The sequence below is a fragment of the Balaenoptera borealis genome, assembly GCF_965194805.1.
Source record: "Balaenoptera borealis genome assembly, chromosome: 13".
Lineage (NCBI taxonomy): Eukaryota > Metazoa > Chordata > Mammalia > Artiodactyla > Balaenopteridae > Balaenoptera > Balaenoptera borealis.
The window spans coordinates 44,507,965-44,528,874 of NC_138870.1; the positions used below are offsets into that span (position 1 = coordinate 44,507,965).

Here is a 20,910-nt window from a genome sequence, read left to right on the forward strand (position 1 = left end):
GTTGGTACAGGAATCAGTAACTCTCATGCACTACCTTCCAGTGATTAGAAAATATGACAGAAGAGGTTCTAATTCACAACAAAAAACTGTAAGATCCCTGGGGGAACCTAATATCAACAGCAACCACAAAACAAAATGCACAAGAATAAGAAGAAAACATTGAAAACAAACAAGCAATGAGTAGAAATCACTGTATCAGAAACCATCATGGAATAGAAAGCTTTAGTAATGACAATGGTGTGATCGCACAAAGAGATGACTGGAACAGGACAGAGCATGTACGAATCCAATGTAATAAAAGTAGTATTTCAATGGGGGAAAAGGAAGATATACTTTTATGCAGCAAAAAAGTACAAAAGGGAAAAGAACATTGACCCAAATTCCCACTCCTCAGAATCAATCACTATTAATATTTTGACTCATGTATTTGCTTTCACCCTTTTCTCCGTGTTAACATCGTTTAATAAATCACATACGTAATAAATAAGCACAATGTCCTTTAGAACAATCCATGGCTTAAGTTCTGGCTAAAATGGCCAGCCAGGTGTACTGCTGTCTCCTTCTCCCAGGGTCAAGCCTGAGAAATTATAGAAACATGGAAGCCATGGATACTAGGAATCACCAGTGATGGCACATAACCGTGAGAAACCCCAGGGGATCTCAAGGCTGTTTGAGCTGACTTGTGCGGGGGTTTGGTCCTTGCCTATTGTCTGCGGCTTTACAGTAGAAATTTGGAGCAGCAACCCAACCACCAGCGCCCTTGTCTGTAGTTCAATGTCTGTCGTTCAGTATATCTGTAGTTCATAGGTAGGGTTGCCATATTTAGCAAATTAAAATATAAGATGTGCAGTTCAATTTTAAATTCAGATATAACAACAAATAATGTTTTAGTATAGGTGGGTTCCATACACTATTTGGGGCATGCTTATGTTAAAATGTTTTTGTTGTTTATGTGAAATTCAAGTTCCACTAGGCAGGCTCTATTTTGTCTGGTGGCCCTATTCATAGCTGACTGGGATAGTAATGCCTGCCCTGAAGGTCAAGCTGCTGGCATGTAGCCGGCCTCCACAGAACTGGGGACATATCTGGCCTTCATTCCAGGGTGGTGAGAGAAGCCTGTAAGTAACCTGCTGTCATGGAGCTTTTCACATGGGGAGGGGGAACCAGAGTCTGTGCCTGGCTCATTGGGAAGTTTCCCCACCAGCTTTTGGGATTTTGTACAGCTTGGTAGTTCCTGACCTCTGCTTCCATCATTCCCTTGACTCAAACCCTACAGCTGCGTAATAGTAGGGTAGGGTGGTCACTAATTCTCAGAAGTCTTCCCCAGATCCAAAACTTCTGCCTAGTGACCTGCTCAGCTGCAAGACCCTTGCACACCTGTGGACCACCATGGCATAAGGCTAGATTGCAACTTGATCCATGATCCAGGGTAGAGGGTCTCTGCTGTGGCTCCAAATTAGCAAAAATTATTATAACTGAATTGGTAATTGTTGTTCCTATGGAATTTTTCCTTGCTTTTAATTCTTCTGCATACAGGTAGCACCTGGTTGGAAAGCCTGATGAGCCAAATTCTAGAATAAGCTTGTGTAAACTTGGCCTAAAAATCTGTTTCTGTCTAAACGTCAAAATCGTAACCCTGACACTGATATCTGGGAAGATTTGAATAAAACTCTAACATCTGTTTTGCTTGTCAAAACTTATATAGAATTTTACACTGAAAATGGCTGTTGGATATCCTATCACAAAAGGAGAATGTTCCCAGCCATAACCGCCTCCATGCTAATCTGAGTGTCATCTGTTAACCTGGACCATCTTTCTTTTTTTTTTTTAATTAATTTTTATTGGAGTATAGTTGCTTTACACTGTTGTGTTACTGTCTACTGTACAGCAAAGTGAATCAGCTATACTCATACATATGTCCCCTCTTTTTTGGATTTCCTTCCCATTTAGGTCACTATAGAGCATTGAGTAGAGATCCCTGTACTATACAGTAGGTTCTCAATAGTTATCTATTTTATACATAGTATCAGGAGTGTATATATGTCAATCCCAATCTCCCAATTCATCCCACTCCCCCCTTTTCCCCTTGGTATCCATATGTTTGTTATACATCTGTGTCTATTTCTGCTTTGCAAATAAGATCATCTATACCAGTTTTCTAGATTCCACATATATGCATTAATATACAATATTTGTTTTTCTCTTTCTGACTTATCTCACTCTGTATGACAGGCTCTAGGTCCATCCACATCTCTACAAATGACCCAATTTCATTTCTTTCTATGGCTGAGTAATATTCCATTTTATATATGTACCACAGCTTCTTTATCCATTCCTCTGTTGACGGGCATTTAGGTTGCTTCCATGTCCTGGCTATTGTAAATAGTGCTGCAGTGAACACTGGGGTGCATGTGTCTTTTTGAATTATGGTTTTCTCTGGGTATATGCCCAGTAGTGGGATTGCTGGGTCATATGGTAGTTCTATTTTAGTTTTTTAAGGAACCTGCCTACTGTTCTCCATAGTGGCTGTATCAATTTACGTTCCCACCAACAGTGCAAGAGGGTTCCCTTTTCTCCACACCCTCTCCAGCATTTATTGTTTGTAGATTATTTGTTGATGGCCATTCTGACTGGTGTGAAGTGACACCTCACTGTAGTTTTGATTTGCATTTTTCTAATAATTAGTGATCTTGAGCATCTTTTCATGTGTTTGTTGGCCCTCTGTATGTCTTCTTTGGAGAAATGTCTATTTAGATCTTCCACCCATGTTTTGATTGTGTTGTTTGTTTTTTTGGTATTGAGCTGCATGAGCTGTTTGTATATTTTGGAGATTAATCCTTTGTCAGTTTCTTCATGTGTAAACATTTTCTCCCCTTCTAAGTGTTGTCTTTTCGTCTTGTTTATGGTTTCCTTTGCTGTGCAAAAGCTTTTAAGTTTCATTAAGTCCCATTTGTTTATTTTTATTTCCATTATTCTAGGAGGTGAGTCATAAAAGATCTTGCTGTGATGTATGTCAAAGAGTGTTTTTCCTATGTTTTCCTCTAAGAGTCTTATAGTGTCCAGTCTTACATTTAGATCTTTAATCCATTTTGAGTTCATTTTTGTGTATGGTGTTAGGAATTGTTCTAATTTCATTCTTTTACATGTAGTTGTCCAGTTTTCCCAGCACCATTTATTGACGAGGCTGTCTTTTCTCCATTGTATATTCTTGCCTCCTTTATCATAGATTAGGTGACCATAGGTGCATGGATTTATCTCTGGACTTTCTATCCTGTACCATTAATCTATATTTCTGTTTTTGTGCCAGTACTGTCTTGATTACTGTAGCTTTGTAGTATAGTTTGAAGTTGGGGAGCCTGATTCCTCCAGTTCCGTTTTTCTTTATCAAGATTGCTTTGGCTATTTGGGGTCTTTTGTGTTTCCATACAAATTGTAAAAATTTTTGTTCTAATTCTGTGAAAAATGCCATTGGTAATTTGATAGGGATTTCACTGAAACTGTAGATTGCTTTGGGTAGCATAGTCATTTTCACAATATTGATTCTTCCACTCCAGGAGCATGGTGTATCTCTCCATCTGTTTGTGTCATCTTAGATTTCTTTCATCAGTGTTTTATAGTTTTCTGCGTACAGGTCTTTTGTCTCCTTAGGTAGGTTTATTCCTAGGTATTTTATTCTTTTTGTTGCACTAGTAAGTGGGACTGTTTCCTTAATTTCTCTTTCTGACCTTTCATTGTTAGTGTATAGGAATGCAAGAGATTTCTGTGCATTAATTGTGTATCCTGAAAGGAGAAATTACAACTGACACCACAGAAGTACAAAGGATCATAAGAGACTACTACAAGCAACTATATGCCAATAAAATGGACAACCTGGAAGAAATGGACAAATTCTTGGAAAGGTACAACTTTCCAAGACTGAACCAAGAAGAATTAGAAAATATAAACAGACCAATCACAAGTAATGAAATTGAAACTGCAATTAAAAATCTTCCAACAAACAAAAGTCCAGGACCAGATGGCTTTATAGGCAAATTCTATCAAACATTTAGAGAAGAGTTAACAACTATCCTTCTCAAACTCTTCCAAAAAATTTCAGAGGGAGGAACACTCCCAAACTCGTTCTATGAGGCCACCGCCACCCTATATCTTTTTGAATTATAGTTTTGTCTGGCTATATGCCCAAGAGTGGGATTGCTGGATCACATGGTAATTCTATTTTTAGTTTTCTGAGGAGCGCACATACTGTTTTCCACAGTGGCTGCACCAACTTACATTCCAACCAACAATGTAGTAGGGTTCCCTTTTCTCCACACCCTCTCCAGCATTTGTTATTTGTAGACTTTTTAATGATGGCCCTTCTGACCAGAGTGAGGTGGTACCTCATTGCAGTTTTGATTTGCATTTCTCTAGTAATTAGCCATGTTGAGCATCTTTTTATGTGCCTATTGGCCATTTGTATTTCTCCTTTGGAGAAATGTCTCTTTAGGTCTTCTGCCCATTTTTTGATTGGGTTGTTTGTTTCTTTGTTGTTGAGTTGTTTGTATATTTTGGAAATTAAGCCCTTGTCGGTCACATTGTTTGCAAATATTTTCTCCCATTCTCTAGGTTGTATTTGCATTTTGTTTATGTTTTCCTTTGCTGTGCAGAAGCTTGTAAGTTTGATTAGGTCCCATTTGTTTATTTTTGTTTTTATTTCTGTTGCTTTGGGAGACTGACCTAAGAAAACATTGGTATGACTTATGTCAGAGAATGTTTTGCCTATGTTCTCTTATAGGAGTTTTATGGTGTCATGTCTTATGTTTAAGTATTTAAGCCATTTTTAGTTTGTTTTTGTGTATGGTGAGAGGGCGTGTTCTAACTTCATTGATTTACATGCAGCTGTCCAGCTTTCCCAACACCACTTGCTGAAGAGACTCTCTCAAAGACTCCATTTTGAGAAAAAACCCTGAGTGGCAGAGGGCTGAATAGTAGTTGGTAGTCATCCACCCACAGAATAACTGAGTATCACATGATGTTGACTGATGGAGTTGGGTATGAAGCAGGGTAAGTTGTCAGTGGGGCTGAGAGGTGGTTCTCCAAAGATGAGCATCACTGAGTGGGTTGAGTAAGTTTCAGAACCAGTATATGATCAACACTACAATCTAACACAGAATCTTTATATTAGAAATCTGCTTTATTCAACACAACAAAAGAAAGCAAAGAGAGCAGAGAAAAACATTGTAGGGATATAACTGCAGCTGAGAGGGTGGTGTCAATACCATTTAGGGACACTGCATGGGAAGATAACTTATTTGTTCTGTGGGGAACTCCTGAGTCTAGCTAGAATGGGCAGGACAGTTAAAGGGAAGATTCCCTGCTCTGTTTTCATGATCTCGATTGTCAGTTTTCAAGGAGGGCATAGGTCATTTTCTTCCTAGAATCATGGTAGACTGATGAAACTGATAATAAGATGGGAACATCAGTAGGATGCCTACATATGTTCATGACACTGATTGTTGACCTTCTGATAGTGAGTAATGGAGGCTCGGGTGAAGCCAGTATAGACGGAGGAAATGAGGACTTAGCTACTTCTGCTCTAACTCATAGGCCAAGAGAAGTCGGAGACAGGAGAGAAGCAGCAACCTGAGAAGGGGGCAATGCAGCTGGATGGGGGGCTAAGACAATGTGGGACCAAGTACCAACAGGAGGACTTCAGTGCTTGTAGTTCCTCCTGCTGGAGGAGGAGGTGGTGGTGTATTTGACGGTGGAACTGCTGCCCCTGGAGGAGCTGAGGCCACCCACTATGGCTCTGCCACTGCCGGAACTGAAGCCACCTCCAATGCTGTGACCACTGCTGTAGGAATAGCCACTGCCTCCGCCCAGGCCTAAGCTACTGCTGACACCACTGACACTGCCATAGCCACTGGAGATGGTGGACTGCATGTGGCCATGGTCTGTCTCAGATCAGTCTCTGGATCATGTGGTTGAGCTCAGCAGTCTCCTGCTTGGTGTTGTACATGTCATCCCCTTGTCTATGTACCTTGACCTGCAGCTCCTTACACTGTAGTCCAGAAGAATAGAGAAGCAGTGTGCATGTGGGTAGATAAAGTGTTTATGGGCTTTCACATGCCAAAAATGGCTGTCAATTCCCAGCCATCTAATAAACTCACACCAAACGATGCGACATCTCTAGATATAGTAGATGGCACAAGATTATTTGCTGCTGCACTACTGAATAGTTCTGTAGGATCATTGAGCACCTACTTTTTCAATAAACTAGTGATGTTCTTAGTGATATCTAAGGGATTTCACAATCAGGAAGAGGTTGAAGGCAAAACTCAGTAGGGCAATGTCATTAAACTCTTTTTTCTTTTTATTCAATAGGCCTAACTGTAAATTCTTTAATTGTCTACGTGAACTGAGCAATGACAGACCTCCTATGAAATCATCCAGGGTCTTTGTATTTCAAACTCCACTCAAAAAACTGCGGTAGGCTGGTGCAGCTGAGTGTAACCACCTGGGGCGGGGACATGTGGGAAGCATGCAGTCTTAGCCGTAGGTAACTCCTGGAGGAGACAGTATGTCTCTCACAAAAAGCAAAGCCCTTACCCTTGACTTGGAATGCACTCTTTTTCCCAGGCCTGAGGAATGTAAAAGAGATTAGCACAGCTATCTCAAGCCAGGAGACCTCAGGGAACTGAGAGTCCTGGTTGTTCCTTATGGCTGGGGGCTGTGTGTAAGCCTGCTTAAGGGAAGATAAGGTTCAAGGATAGTTGTTGTAAACTTGTTGATGTCCATGGTGGTGACTGAACTGAGACGATAAGCAATTCTATGGGTTCATTGTCTAATAATGAGTTCCTGTTCTGTCTATATAAGATTCAGTAGATTCTAAATAAAGTGCCTTGTGACCATCAGTTGTCTTGGTCCTTCTGACCCCATACTCAGGGTGCTATTCAGTCCCTTACCCCTCTCCGTCGGGACCTGGAAGACCCCCTGCGGTGGCTGGACCCTCGCAGGGGCACAGGATTTCTCTCCCGTTGCTGGCAACTGCTCACCTTGGTCTGGTGTAAGGACTTGGCCTCAGCCTGCCTCATTTGAGCAATCTCCCCATGTAGGCCTTTGACCTCAGAAATGGTGCCGTCCACGTCCACATTATGATTGTTGCCCACGGCGAGGACCACAGAAACATCTGAGCTGTAGGACTGCATCTGAGAGCACTCCTACCAGATACGGATCGTTAGTACCTCTGCTTCCAGTGATATACATCTATGAGATCCAACTCCCAAACACTCCATCCACTCAGACTCCTAAGCAGAAAAACGAACAAACAGGGTGAGGTTCTCTCCATCTCAAAGTAAGAACATAAGTGATCAATTTGATCATTAAAGGTATTTATCTTGGTGTGCAGTTCAACCTCATTCATGCAGCAACCACGTCCTGGGAAAGGAGGGACAATTCGGAGTCAGCCGACCCCTACTCCCAGCCCACCCAATATCTTCTCCTCCCATGTGTGGGCTCTGCCAGCCTTCAACAAAAGAATGGGGACACCTAATATTGCTAAGCTCACCTTTCTCAGTGTTACAGGTTCATTCGGTGCTGTTGCAGGCTTACTGATTTCTTCTTCATTTCCAGAGAGGATGATGAAAGATGCTTGAGCCAGTGAGTAAAGGATTTTGAAAGAGCCAATGGAAATTTTCATTTCCATTGGATATTTTTCCTAAGCAATCATGCCCTCAACTGGACCTAGTCACTTGGTAGATTTGAAGTGTGGGCTTCAGAAAACTGAGCTCACTTCTCTCCTGTAACTCAACTTGTTCTTGAAGTCCTCCATCAGATCCTGCATGTGTCTGAGCTCTGAGTCTGGGCAGCCACTAAAGAAGAGGAGCGATTCCTTCCACCCCCTGAGGTTGTTGATGTACTGCTCAAACGTAGGCACCAGGGTCAGCCTCACGGGCTTGGATCCCTGCTGCTGAGGGAGGGTCCACTTGGTATCCAGGCCCTTGTTCTGCTACTCCAGGAACCACACCTGCAGGAAGGCAAGAGAGTCGTTTGCTAGACATAGAAAGAAAGGAACAAGTATCTGTATTACCAGGTTTCCAAGTAGGCTGGGGTGGTGTCCATGGTGCTGGGCTACTAAGGGAATATACAGAGGCTCAGATTGGGAGGTAGGCTCCCCTGATATTCTTCCTTCTAAACCGGCAGATCTCATTGATGAAATTCCCCCATAGACTTTTGAGCTGTTCCTGCCCTATAAGTTATTGTGCCTATCAGTGATTTTTTCATCACTTCCTCTCTTTCTCTTGACAAGCAGAATCAAAAGTGTAATTTAAAATAGTTTTTACCTGATGTATTATACAAAGCTTTTATTTTCTAAAATAAAAGGGATGTTAAATGATATCTAATGATTAGATTCTAATCTAAACTCCCATTTAGTGCATGTACCTCTTCTAAAACACTCTTGATAGATGGTCATGCTCTGTTTCTAGAATAACTTTTTAAAAAAAAAACAAATTATAAATATTTGTACATCTCAAATGTTTCTTTTTCTCACCTGGATGGAAAATAATTTTACTTTTATTTTCTTCTCTTTGTTTTTCTTTTTCTTTTTTCTTCCTGCTGGAAAGGTAGGCCAGAACCTCAGAGAAGGTAGTGACTGGCCTTTTCTTTGTATCCCATTGTAGACCCATTAGTGGTAAGTGTTAATCCACTTCATTCTCTCTTTTCCTTTTCTTTGCTTCAGGGTTATCAAGAGTGGAGAATGCTTCCCAGGCAGGAATGAAGACATTTAAGGGATCAGCAGCTGTAAATGATTTTTATCACCTTCTACCTGTGGTCCACATGGAGCCTATCCTGCATCCCAGTGGAGAGCTAGCCCGAGTCCCCTCCTCCCTCTCTCCCGAGGCTCCCCCTGGTAGGACATTGGTTGCGTCTCTAGACTGGGGACTCTGAAATCCCAGTGGAGGGCAGGTGCTCCCGGCTCACCTTGTCGACGAAGGAGGCAAACTTGTCGTTGAGGGTCTTAATCTCCTCCCACTCCTCAGTCCTGACCCGCTGGATGGTGGGGTCGATTTGCAGGTTGAGGGGAGTCAGGAGACTCTGGTTGATGGTGACCTCTTGGATGCCTCCAGGGGGACAGACGGGTATGCCAGGGCCCCAGTAGCCAATACCAAAGCCAGCTCCACCACCGAGCCCAAAACCACCACCAGCTCCACTGCCAAAACCCAATCCACTCCCAGCTCCACCTCCAACGCCATAGCCGCCTCCAGCTCTGCCGCCATATCCGCCACCGAGGGCACAGCTGCCCCCTCCGAGGGAGATCCTCTTGGAGCCCCCCACGCCATAGAGGCTGCGGCTGCCAAAGCCAGCTCCTCCACCCACTCCAGCGAGCCCACCACTGCCCCTGGAGCGGGACACGGGCACGCTGCTGAAGCCAGAGCGGCTGACCCCAGGGACTCTGGCTGAGCCGGCACTGAAGACACGGCGGCTGCTGCTTTGGCTCTTCACGGTGGATTTGGAAGTCATGGTTCCTGAAGTCGAAGAGGCTGAGGAGGGCGTGAGAGGTGGAGGGTAGAGCTGAGAGGAAAAGTATGAGATAGGTTTCCAGCAGCCAGTGTACAGGGAGGAATGGGCTGGGCTCAGTCCTGGAAGGTAAGCCTGCAGGTCAGGAAGGATTGGGCTTTACAAACAGTGAGATCATACCTGGGTTATTAGAAAAGATATGAAATACGAAGACTGCTTTTTGGCTTCCTTTAGCCAGGGAAAAATTCTCCTGCCTTTGATCTTTGATTTATATCAATACAACAAGACTATTGTCAATTCACTGAGGCTAGGAGTTAGACTGTCTCAAACAAACATTCAATATGCGTTGCTTGTGTATCAGAATGTACGTGCCTATCACCCCAATTTTGCAATTATTATGTCAAGACCAGATTTATTTCATCCATAATTCCAATCTCATCTTTTGTAACAGCTGAGAACTTGGAAATCTAACAGCAATCTATTGCTTATGCCCTAATAGAAAGATTACCATTTCCCCAATGATTACAAATATGTTAAATTTGACTTGTTTTTTCTGTATGTAAAAATTTGAACAGATAGAAAAGTATAAGAACAACATAATAGACCCCTATTTGTCTATTAAGGATGGATACCCATCACCCAGATTTTGCAATTATTATGTCAAGGCTGACTTTATTTCATCCATAACTCCACCTACTTTCTCCATCCACCTTAAGTTATTTGAAAGGAAATTCCAGAAGAAAGGTCATATGATTTCATATTCAATTCAGTATTTATGTCTAAATGACAGACTCTTTAGAAAATGACCAAAATGGTTTTTTTACTTTATTTTATTTTTTAAAACATTTATTATTTATTTTTATTATTATTATTTTTGGTCACAGTGCACGGCATGTGGGATCCTAGTTCTCCCTGACTAGGGATGGAACCCGAGTCCCCTGCAGTGGAAGTGCAGAGTCTCAACCACCGGACCGCCAGGGAAGTCCCCAAAATGCTATTTTTATATCTTAAAAATTTAACAGTAATTCTTTAACATCACGAAGTTTAGTGAACATTCAAATTTCCCTTTATTCTTACTTATTTTTATAATTTGTTTGTTTAATTCAGGGTCCAAATAAGGTCCATACATGTTTATTTGGATGATACATCCTTTAAATAATACATCCTTTACATCATTTAGCTCTTCATCTTTTTGGCCATTTATTTGTTAAATAAACTAGGTTAACTGTCCTGTAGAGTTTTCCATTCTTTGGCTTTTGTGATTGCGTCCTCTGATGTCATTCCACATGTTACTCTCTCCTCTATATTCCTGTAATCTGGAATCTTAAATCTGGAAGAATAATAAGTTTATTTTGTGTATTTAAACTTTTCCAGAAGTAGATGTAGTTGAAAGTGTATAAGATTGAGTATTACATATATATACATCCATAAATATATACATTTGCAGAGTGGTTGCATCATTTTGAGTTTCCAACAGCAGTGTATGAGTGTTCTCTTTGCTCCATACTGTTGCCTTGGTATCCTCAATTATTTTGATGTTAGCCATTCTAATAGTATGTGGTTTTATCTCTGTGGGCTTTTAAAATTTAATTTATTTAAACTTAAAAAAACCCTCACGTAAACAGTTCACCCATTTCTCCCACTCCCACCCCTTCCCCCGCCTCTGGCAACCATCAATCTGATCTCTGTATCTATGAGCTTAGTTTTTAAATTTTTGAAAATTTGTTTTTTAGATTCCACATATAAGAGAGATTTTGCAGTACTTGTCTTTCTCTGTCTGACTTATGTCACTTAACATAATGCCCTAGAGATCCATCCATGTTGTCACAAGTGGCAAGATTTCATTCTTTATACCCATATACAATATTTACATATTTTAAAAACGCCTAAATTGCGCACATTTGTCTATCAAAATAAATTTCAGGGCAAATCCCCAGCCACCTAATTGAAGATGTTTCTGTGCTTTGGGGGGGACAATTTGTGTGTATGAGTTTGCGTATGTGTGTGTATACTCTTTTCCTTCAGGTGTTTCAATTATTCTTGTGTTGAATCTACTTTGTCTTCTTTATCTATATATCCTCTTGATCCTCCTTTAACCCCTCGTTAACTCCCTCTATGACCCCCATTCTCTTTTCTCGATATTCTCCCATACGCCCTTTGTTGTGCATTCAGCACATCTATTGTCCTTTGTACTGACATCAACTTGGCCTTCATTTCCCTGCTGGCTTTGTTTTTCTCTCTGCCTCATATCTGACTTCTGTAAGTAATGTTTTATCTTATTGTCTCATTATATGCTTTTTCTTCTCTAATTTTATAGAGGGTTTGTTTTATTTTGGCAATATTTTTAGTGACTTTGTTCTGATGAGTGATCATTATCTGCCTTTTGTTTTTCCTGTTCATTTCATTTTTGAATGTGTATCCTCTTTAGTGAGTCCTGGAACAGTTCCTTTCTGACTAGTGCTCATCTTTGAATGAGGTGAACTCCTTCTAGACCAGTCGTTTGCAGAAAGTATTCTGGGGAGTGAGCTGGGGTCATATTCAGGTTAACAGGCTGTGCGAAAAATTCTCTTATTCCTTAAAAACCTTGCCCAACCAATCACTGCAGAGTGACTTAAGTTCACAGTCTCTCTGCTTTTTTTCCCTCTTATTAACAAAATGCTGCCAATAGGCCTTGTTTCTGATTTGTTATTCAATTCTACTTCCCAGTTTCTAGAAAGTTCATGACAAATGTGGTCCTGCCTCAGGTCCTACTCCCAGTTCTGACTGTTGCAAACAAGGGATTCTTGGATTTGCACCTGAGGACCTGTCCTTCACATTGACCTAGTTGTGTTAAATGAGTCAACAGTGCCTGGCATGCAGTAAAACCTCAACATCAGGCTGCTCCTATAGCTTGTGTTCAGCTACTGTCTTGATGAAGATTTTCTTGTATACCAGGAGCTGAAAAACAACAACAACCAAAAGCCAAAATAACAAACTGAGAACAACCAACTCTCCCTGTGACTGGATACTCCTTCACCATTTAGCGGGGCTTGCTCTGAACCTAGAGATCAGCCCAAGGTTAAGGCTTAAGACCTTCTCAAGACTTTTCTGGGCATGTGTCTTGTCTGGACCTAGGCACAGTTTTCTAAATTCTCTCATACACACAGCTGCTCCTGAATGTCCTCATTTCCCAGAGTCCCACTCCAGCTTAGCCTCTAGACCTTAGATGGTCAGAGGGTCTACTGCGTATCTTCTCCCGTAGTCTTTTGCCCCAGGCCTCTGTGGGTTTGTAGTCTGCCCTGCAGTTTTTACTAACTGTACCTGCTGCTTCTCTTGCCTGCATTTGGATTTATGTGGAACAAAGGTGAGAATCTTGTATCACTTCTTCAGGAATGCCCCAGATGTGTTTGAAGAGACTTGCACAGTAATTTGCAAATAATCTGCATCTGCTCTCTGGTTCAAGATGCATGTGCTGGGTGTGGAGAGTGACCAAGAGGAGCAATTGGGTTTGAGAGGGGACTGGAGGGTGGGAGAGGGGTGGGGGGAAAATTCTAGAACAAGGCTGCTGCTTGCTCAAGACCACAACTACACCAGGTATAGGGCAGGGCAAGTGCTAGGAAAATTGTCACAAAGCTTTTGCTATCGTTTTGAAGATGGATTTCCTTGACTGGGCATTTGCTTGTTTGTTGTAAAGTTTTGAGTGTTTTCCAGAGCTCCTACAAAGTTTGTTCAGACAGCTTCTGGTTGTTTTTTCAATGTTTCTTTCACAAAAGGAGAGCTTGGTGGTTTACAGTCTGCCATTTTGCTATCAGAACATGCACCATAAGATTTTAATAAGATAAATCCATGTGTACATATTATTTTGCAACCTGTTTATTATTCATTGCTATATTCTATATCTTTTTCCTGGTCAGTGTTTTCTTTCCATTATTCCTCACGGGTACATAATATTATAAATACTAAGTGGGCTTAGATTTTGGAACCCAATTGTCACATACCTGCTGTTGGGGAAGTTCTGGGCAAAGTGAGGAGGTACCAATGTGAGAGGCTGCCCAGTTTGCTGGGGGAATGGTTATAGGTGAATACAGCAGGATACTGATACAAAAGGATCCAGATTCACCCTCTTTATATTATTGAATCCAAGAAACTTTTGCTTGTGTTGTAAGCGCCTGGGGGCAAGGGAGATAATGGTCACTCATGAGGAAATAGGGAATGGTGTGGACAAAAGGCAGCCCAAGTGAATATGAGCCTTGCACCATATCCTGAGTTTTCATTACCCATTCAGAGAAGTCACTGTAGCCAGAGCACACCAGAGAGATGAAGGACTCAGCTTCATCCATCTCCGCAAGAGTCTTAAGGTGTGAGAAGGTAGATATTTCCATTCTCGTTTTGCCTTCACACTTTAAGAAAACAGAATCTGAGTTTTGTGATGGTTTGACCAGCTCTCCTGCCTTTAATTTTCCCTGCTGGGAAGATGGGATTCACATCCATGTACATACTTCTTCCTGCATTTGTAGTATTTCTTCAAGATACATTTCTAGAAATAGAATTTCAGTTCAGCAGTATATACACTTTAATTACCCTTGATACACCTTGTCAGGCAAGTTTGTTGGTCATGAAGTTAACTCTAAGTAAAAATCAAACATCTTACTCTCTTGTTAAATGTCATTTTGCTATGGTAGGCCAGAAATACCTTTCCCCTACTGGACATTGAGAGTTGATCCCTTGGGCATGGGTGGAATGATCTTAGAGAAGAAGGAAGAGAAACTCAACAATTACTTCTTGGTATGGGCAATTAAAAGAAGAGTATACAATATGGTGGACCATATTCTTCCCATTACATTTGCCAAACATTTAGATGAAATCTTATCCGTGAAGGAAATCTGAGCATCCCAAAGCTAAGTTGCTGTTTGTCGAAGTTCTCTAAAGGAGGGGGGTGAAGCGCATGGGGATTGGGAGTACGCTTCGTTCCTGAAAAGGCATTTGCCCGGTGAAAACCGCAAGAACCATTGGGAACAAAGCAAGGCACTATGAAACCACGCATTATAGTATAAATCTGCTTTATTTAGCAATCCAAGTGAGCAAAGAGCAGAGGAAGCATCACAGGGATAGAGACCCCCGTACATCATAGAACTAGTCACTTGTGCTTTCATGATCGCTGCAAGGGAGGAACACAACACCTGTGAGATGGGACATACTGGGCCAGTGGAAAGCTAGGGGCATTGCCCTGTTCTGGAGTAGGACCCAGACAGTGACCTTCCGATGGTGAGCAATGGAAGCTCAGATGCGGCAGGTGTTGGCGGAGAGGACATGAGGGCACTCAGCAACTTCAGTTCGAGCTCAAGGAGTAAGAGAAGAAAGAAGCAGGAGAGAGGAAGCAACTGGAGGAAAGGGCAGTGAAGCTGGAGAGGGAGCCTGAGACACTGTGGGACCCCGAGCCCATGGCAGGTGTTCAATGCCTGTAGCCCTTCCTGCTGGAGGAGGAGGTGGTGGTGTATTTGATGGCGGAACTGCTGCCCCCGGAGGAGCTGAGGCCACCCCCTATGGCTCTGCCACTGCCGGAACTGAAGCCACCTCCGGAACTGAAGCCACCTCCAATGCCGTGACCACTGCTGTAGGAGTAGCCACCGCCTCCGCCCAGGCCTAAGCCGCCGCTGACACCGCCGGCACCGCCATAGCCACTGGAGACGGTGGACTGTACCACGGCTGGAGAGGCAAGGGGACAAGGCCATGACAAGACATGGTGAGCTCACTCTGCCACACAGAGTCCAGTCAGAAGAGCACAAGGGCAAGGGAGGGAGGCAAGTGAAGGTACTTACAGATGTTGACTTGTCCAACGCCTTCCCCATTCAGCCTAGGAGAGAGGAGACACAGCCATCATGAGACCTCAGAGCCAGAGCTGGACCAGCGTGGGAAGCTTGGGCGTGAGGAGAGCCCATGGGGAACGTGCCTTCTAAGTGCTTTTCTGGGAGTGGCATTATGGTCACGACTAGAGCGCCTTCCACTGGTGCTCACTGGCTGGACACCTTGGACATGGACCCAGATGTTTGAGGAGGTTGTGTGAGTTACTCACCTGCACTCCTCGCCTTCCAGCAGCTTCCTGTAGGTGGCGATCTCCACGTCCAGAGACAGCTTGACATTCATGAGCTCCTGGTAGTCCTTCACTAGCTGCGCCATATCCTGCTTGGCCTTCTGCAGGGCGTTCTCCAGCTCGGCCAGCTTGTTCTTGGCGTCCCTGAGGGCCAGCTCCCCACGCTGCTCAGCATCGGCGATGGCGGATTGCAGGTTGGCGCACTAGAGGGGAAGATGGGCAGATGGACCTGCAATCTGGACTCCTGAGGAGACGAAGCATGGTTCTTCTTTCCCAGTGAGGAAGAGCTCTAGAGCCCAGATTCCATGGAAAAGGACGTTTGATTCTTTTTGTCCAGTCTTTTTCCATTCTGCAAACCTGAACTAGTCTAGGAGCTCCCTATGCACTTCTGTGTTAACCACCCTAATGAGGATGGAGGTGGTGACTGCTGGAAGATACTACAGCAGACCCAAGACCAGGGGACATTGGAAGAAATGGACCCACTGGCTTCTTCTGCATGTGGACAGTTTGGGTAAGTTCATGTGGATGCACACGAACTCACACAGAACCACAGACACCCACAGTGAGGAGATGATTTCACTTGAAACTGTTGCGACCTTGCCTTCCTTCCACTTCACATGTTTGGAAAACCCTCATTTGTCCTGTGTCTTTTCTCAGCTTCTTTTTCACATGGAATCTGAGCATATTTGCAGCAATCTTCCTCACACTTTCTGGCCTGACCTTTTCTTTGCCAACTTGTGTCTTGCATTCCCAAATCAATCATTCCTCTTATGGAATCTCATTTCAGTGCCTCAAGACTGTATCTTTGTACCGCTGACCAGTTGGGATTGGTCCTGTCATGCAATTGTTTCCTGCTCTTGGGTTGGGATCCATCTCTCTAACTTGTGGGAACTCACTAAGGGAGGAAGTACATGTCCTCCCCTCCCTGCTGTTCCCTCAGTGCCCAGGAATTCCCTACATGGTGGTAGATGATCCCTGGTGGCCTAGGAAGGAAAGGATGCTTTTCTCCTCCATGGTCCCCACCATACCTGCTTCTTGACGTGGTCGATCTCAGATCTCAGCCTCTGGATCATGCGGTTGATCTCAGTGATCTCCTGCTTGGTGTTGCGCAGGTCGTCCCCGTGTCTGCCCGCCGTCAACTGCAGCTCCTCGTACTGTAAACCAGAGGGAGAGAGGGTGGTGTCCATGGGCTTCACAGGACACTAATCAAGGTTTTCACAAATCGAAACGAATGGTTTGTCCACAAGGCGTTTTAAGAAAATTGGTGTTACAAGGTCATGGACACTGTACACCCATCACACACTATCCTTGGTAGGACCACTGACTGCCTGGTTCTCTTCAGGACCAGAACATCCTCTGTACTGTTTCTGAGAACCAGCATTGGGGTGAAGCTAAAGCAAAGATCCCTTGGTCTTTATCTACGGTAGCTTTTGTCCTACATTTAGGTTCTTTGACTTACTAGACGTGGACATAAATACTGTAAAGATCTACTCTGTTGGTTCAGGGTACACGTCCATTGAGAGGACCCCCGCTTCCTAGACGGAGATTTCCTGAGTGAAGTCTCGGGAAGCCTTGCTGGTCTCCAGAGGGGAGGCACAGGGTTTCTTCTCCAGCTTCCCCCTCACTGCTCACCTTGCACTTGTACCAGCACTCAGCCTCTTCCCGGCTCCTGCAAGCGATCACCTCATATTGCGCTTTGACTTCAGCGATGATGCTGTCCAGGTCCAGGGTGCGGTTGTTGTCCATGGAGAGGACCACAGACGTGTCTGAGATGTGGGTTTGCATCTGAGCCAGTTCCTGCACAACAAGAGATCGTCAGATCCCCTTTTCCCATGACGTTTACAGAGGTACCCAAGCCTAAGATTTTCCATTTTTGCAAATCTCTTTAGAGTCAATAAAACAGAGTGTGGAAAGATGCTTACTGCTTCATAGAGGGCTCTGAGGAAGTTGATCTCATCTATGAGAGCGTCTGCCTTGGTTTCTAGTTCAACCTTATTCATGTAAGCAGTGTCCACATCCTGGGGAAGAAGCCAACAACTTGGGATCAGATGAGCCGAGCCCTCCTTCCCAGTCTGCTCCTCCTTTAATCTCCCCGATTATTCTTTTCTCAGAGTCCTCTCCTTCGGCAAAGAAACATGAACCCCTCATCTTACTCATCTCACCTTCTTCAGATTCACAAATTCATGCTCTGCTGACAGGCGCCTGTTGATTTCATCTTCATATCTGGAATTAGAAAGGGTAAAGCCTAATTGAGTCAGTGGTGAAGGTTATACAGAAAAGGCAGCCTGGGACCCCAACTTCCCACAATGGATATATCCAAATGGAGCTTTCCTGCCAGTAAGCCTAAAAGACGAATTCTGTGGTCCCTCAATTGTTTACATCTTTACTCTCCCCATCCACCTGTCTGGCCCTTTTGTTCTTCGGGGTTTGTGTTTAGGCAAGAATTGTGGTTTCATTTCCGTGGACATGTTTTACTAAGAACCATGCCCTCACTTGGACCTGGTCATCTAATAGACTTGAAGCGTGGGCTTCAGGAAGCTGAGCCCTTTTCTCTCCTGTAACTCACTTCTTCTTGAAGTCCTCTACCGTGTCCTGCATCCCCCTGAACTCGGAGTCCAGGCGGCTTCTCTCCGTGACAAGGCTGTCCAGCTGTGTCCTGAGATTGTAGATGTACTGCTCGAACAAAGGCTCCAGGTCCTGCCTCACGGTCTTGGTGCCCTGCTCCTGCAGCAGGGTCCACTTGGTTTCCAGGACCTTGTTTTGCTGCTCCAGGAATCGGACCTGGAGGAAGACAAGATGGTTATTTGTGCAACAAAGGAAAGAAGGAAGGAAGGGAGGAAGGAAGGAAGGAAGGAAGGCAGGCAGGAAGAGAGGTGGGTTGACTGTGCCCTAGCAGATCTGGTGGTCCCCGTGGTGCTGGGCTACTCCAGAGCGCACACAGCGGCTCAGGCTGACAGTGCTGCGCCCCTGACTGTTTGCCTTCACACCACACAGATCTCACTGGCCACGTTTCCCCAGGGAGCTATCAGACAGTCCCTCTTCTCCATTACGGAGCCTGTCAGTCAGTGACTTTCAACATTTCTTTTCTTCCTCTTGATAAGCACAATCACAAATGTACTTTAAAAGAGTATTTCTCTCGTATATTGCACAGAGTTATTTTATAGAGTGTAACTCAGCTAAAGGGATGTCAAATGTTTAGAATCTAATGGTTAAATTCCAACCCTATTGATGATTGGATTTAATCTTCTTTCCCATCTAGTGCATGAGTCCCTCTAAAACAAGCTCCCTTAATGCTCATGATCTGGTTCTACAAGTTAAGTATTTTTATGCACATATACCTGTTTCTGAGTCTTTTTTTCCTGACATTTCCTTTGGGTTTTTATCTTCTTTCCTTCCCCGCCACCACCCCAACTAAGGCTCAAGTGCAGTTTCCACTGTAATTCCCTTTTAATTTCTTAGACCCTTCAGAAGATCAAGCGAACTCATTCCATTCTCTCAGTTCCTTTCCTTTGCTTGAGGGTTATCAAGAGTGGAGAATGCTTCCCAGGCAGGAATGAAGACATTTAAGGGATCAGCAGCTGTAAATGATTTTTATCACCTTCTACCTGTGGTCCACATGGAGCCTATCCTGCATCCCAGTGGAGAGCTAGCCCGAGTCCCCTCCTCCCTCTCTGCCGAGGCTCCCCCTCGTAGGACGTTGGTTGCGTCACTCCACTGGGGACTCTGAAATCCCAGTGGAGGGCAGGTGCTCCCGGCTCACCTTGTCGATGAAGGAGGCGAACCTGTTGTTGAGGGTCTTGATCTGTTCCCGCTCCTCAGTCTTGATTCGCTGGATGGTGGGGTCAATTTGCAGGTTGAGGGGAGTCAGGAGACTCTGGTTGATGGTGACCTCTTGGATGCCTCCAGGGGGACAGACGGGTATGCCAGGGCCCCAGTAGCCAATACCAAAGCCAGCTCCACCTCCAACGCTATAGCCGCCTCCAGCGCTGCCGCCATATCCACCATGGTAGACACAGCCGACCTCTCCGAGGGAGATCCTCTTGGAGCCCCCCACGCCATAGAGGCTGCGGCTGCCAAAGCCAGCTCCTCCACCCACTCCAGCGAGCCCACCACTGCCCCTGGAGTGGGACACGGGCACGCTGCTGAAGCCAGAGCGGCTGACCCCAGGGACTCTGGCTGAGCCGGCACTGAAGACACGGCGGCTGCTGCTTTGGCTCTTCACGGTGGATTTGGAAGTCATGGTTCCTGAAGTCGAAGAGGCTGAGGAGGGCGTGAGAGGTGGAGGGTAGAGCTGAGAGGAGCAGACTGGTGAGACGAGGTTGCCAGCAGTGGCTTATATATGGAGAAAATGGGCTGGGCTCAGTGCCGGAAGGCGAGCCTGCAGGTTGGAAAGGCTGGGCTTTACCAACAGTGAGATCACATGGGCTTTATTAGAAAAGTTATGAAATCTGAAGATCGCATTTGAGGTTTCCTTTAGTCAGGGAAAAGTTCTCCTGCCTTCCAGCTTTGAGTGCTCTCAGTACAATAAGACTAGTCTGAATTCACTTAGCTGGGAGTTAGTCACTGACTCACACAAAGGTTCTCCATGTTACGCTCGTGTATGAAATGCACTGAGGCTCCTCTCGGCTGGTGTTTCACCCACAAGGCAGAAATCCTGGAGGTCAAAATAACCTATTGCTTATCCCTTACCTATAATTAGTAGCGTTTTCACTGATTGCAGAAGTTAAACATGACTTATTTTTGCTTTCATTACAAATTTCCCACAGCTAGATACGTAGATTTACAATATAATGGGCCTCTGTATATCTGTCACTGGATTTTATACAAATTATTAACTCATGGTCAGCCTTATTTCTTCTATACTCCCACCCAATTCCCTATCAATCTTAAAATATTCAAAAGCAAATCCCAGAGATCATATCATTTCTTTAGTATATAATTCAACATTTATTTTGTAAATGAGGTACTCTTTTAACTACATAACCAAATGCCATTTATATATCCTTAATATTTATGCATTCATTAACATTAAGGAGTGTCTCTTCAATCTTGAACTAAATCCGTTTGTGTTATTTATATTTTAAGTTTTGGTTGTCCAAATCAGGATCCTAATAAGTTCCATATATTTTGTATTTCGGTGATATGTCTTTAAAGTAATATGTCTGTAAAATCATTGAAGTCATTAAATCCCCCTCCGCTTTTCCACTTGCAGTTTATTTGTGATAAAAAATAAAAAAACAGGTTATTTGTCCTGTGCATTTGCATAGTCATGTTATCTTACTTAGCGTGATCTCGTGTCCTTTGTGTATCCTGTAAACTGACAGTTCAAACTAGAAGCTTAA

General features: G+C 43.9%; 2 protein-coding genes across 2 annotated transcripts; both read right to left on the reverse strand.

The window, feature by feature from the left end:
- Positions 1–5,671: 5,671 nt before the first annotated feature.
- LOC309609680 (keratin, type II cytoskeletal 6A-like) lies at positions 5,672–9,590 on the reverse strand. The gene is made up of 4 exons (XM_082351380.1): positions 8,917–9,590; positions 7,772–7,987; positions 7,035–7,199; positions 5,672–5,937 (listed from the first exon to the last, which is right to left on the reverse strand). Exons 1-4 carry the CDS (start codon positions 9,499–9,501, stop codon positions 5,692–5,694), a joined length of 1,212 nt encoding a protein of 403 aa, XP_082207506.1. The 5' UTR covers positions 9,502–9,590; the 3' UTR covers positions 5,672–5,691.
- Positions 9,591–14,520: 4,930 nt separating this feature from the next.
- Positions 14,521–19,890, reverse strand: LOC309609287 (keratin, type II cytoskeletal 6A-like). The gene is made up of 9 exons (XM_082350539.1): positions 19,329–19,890; positions 18,135–18,349; positions 17,731–17,791; positions 17,491–17,586; positions 17,201–17,365; positions 16,597–16,722; positions 15,551–15,771; positions 15,297–15,331; positions 14,521–15,183 (listed from the first exon to the last, which is right to left on the reverse strand). The coding sequence occupies exons 1-9, from the start codon at positions 19,806–19,808 to the stop codon at positions 14,930–14,932; spliced, it is 1,653 nt and encodes a 550-aa protein (XP_082206665.1). The 5' UTR covers positions 19,809–19,890; the 3' UTR covers positions 14,521–14,929.
- Between the last annotated feature and the right edge of the window lie 1,020 nt (positions 19,891–20,910).

Bases quoted from the DNA above. Each gene is read 5' to 3' on its own strand.
- LOC309609680 (XM_082351380.1), bottom strand. From the start codon at position 9,501: ATGACTTCCAAATCCACCGTGAAGAGCCAAAGCAGCAGCCGCCGTGTC. The intron at 7,988-8,916 runs GTCTAGAGACGC...TTCCTGGAGTAG, and splicing joins CTGGGATTTCAGAGTCCCCA to CAGAACAAGGGCCTGGATAC. The intron at 5,938-7,034 runs GTGAGCAGTTGC...GACTGATCTGAG, and splicing joins AGTCCTTACACCAGACCAAG to ACAGACCATGGCCACATGCA.
- LOC309609287 (XM_082350539.1), bottom strand. From the start codon at position 19,808: ATGACTTCCAAATCCACCGTGAAGAGCCAAAGCAGCAGCCGCCGTGTC. The intron at 17,366-17,490 runs GTAAGCATCTTT...CTTGTTGTGCAG, and splicing joins TCAGAGCCCTCTATGAAGCA to GAACTGGCTCAGATGCAAAC. The intron at 15,772-16,596 runs GTATGGTGGGGA...CTTCCCCTCTAG, and splicing joins TCGACCACGTCAAGAAGCAG to TGCGCCAACCTGCAATCCGC.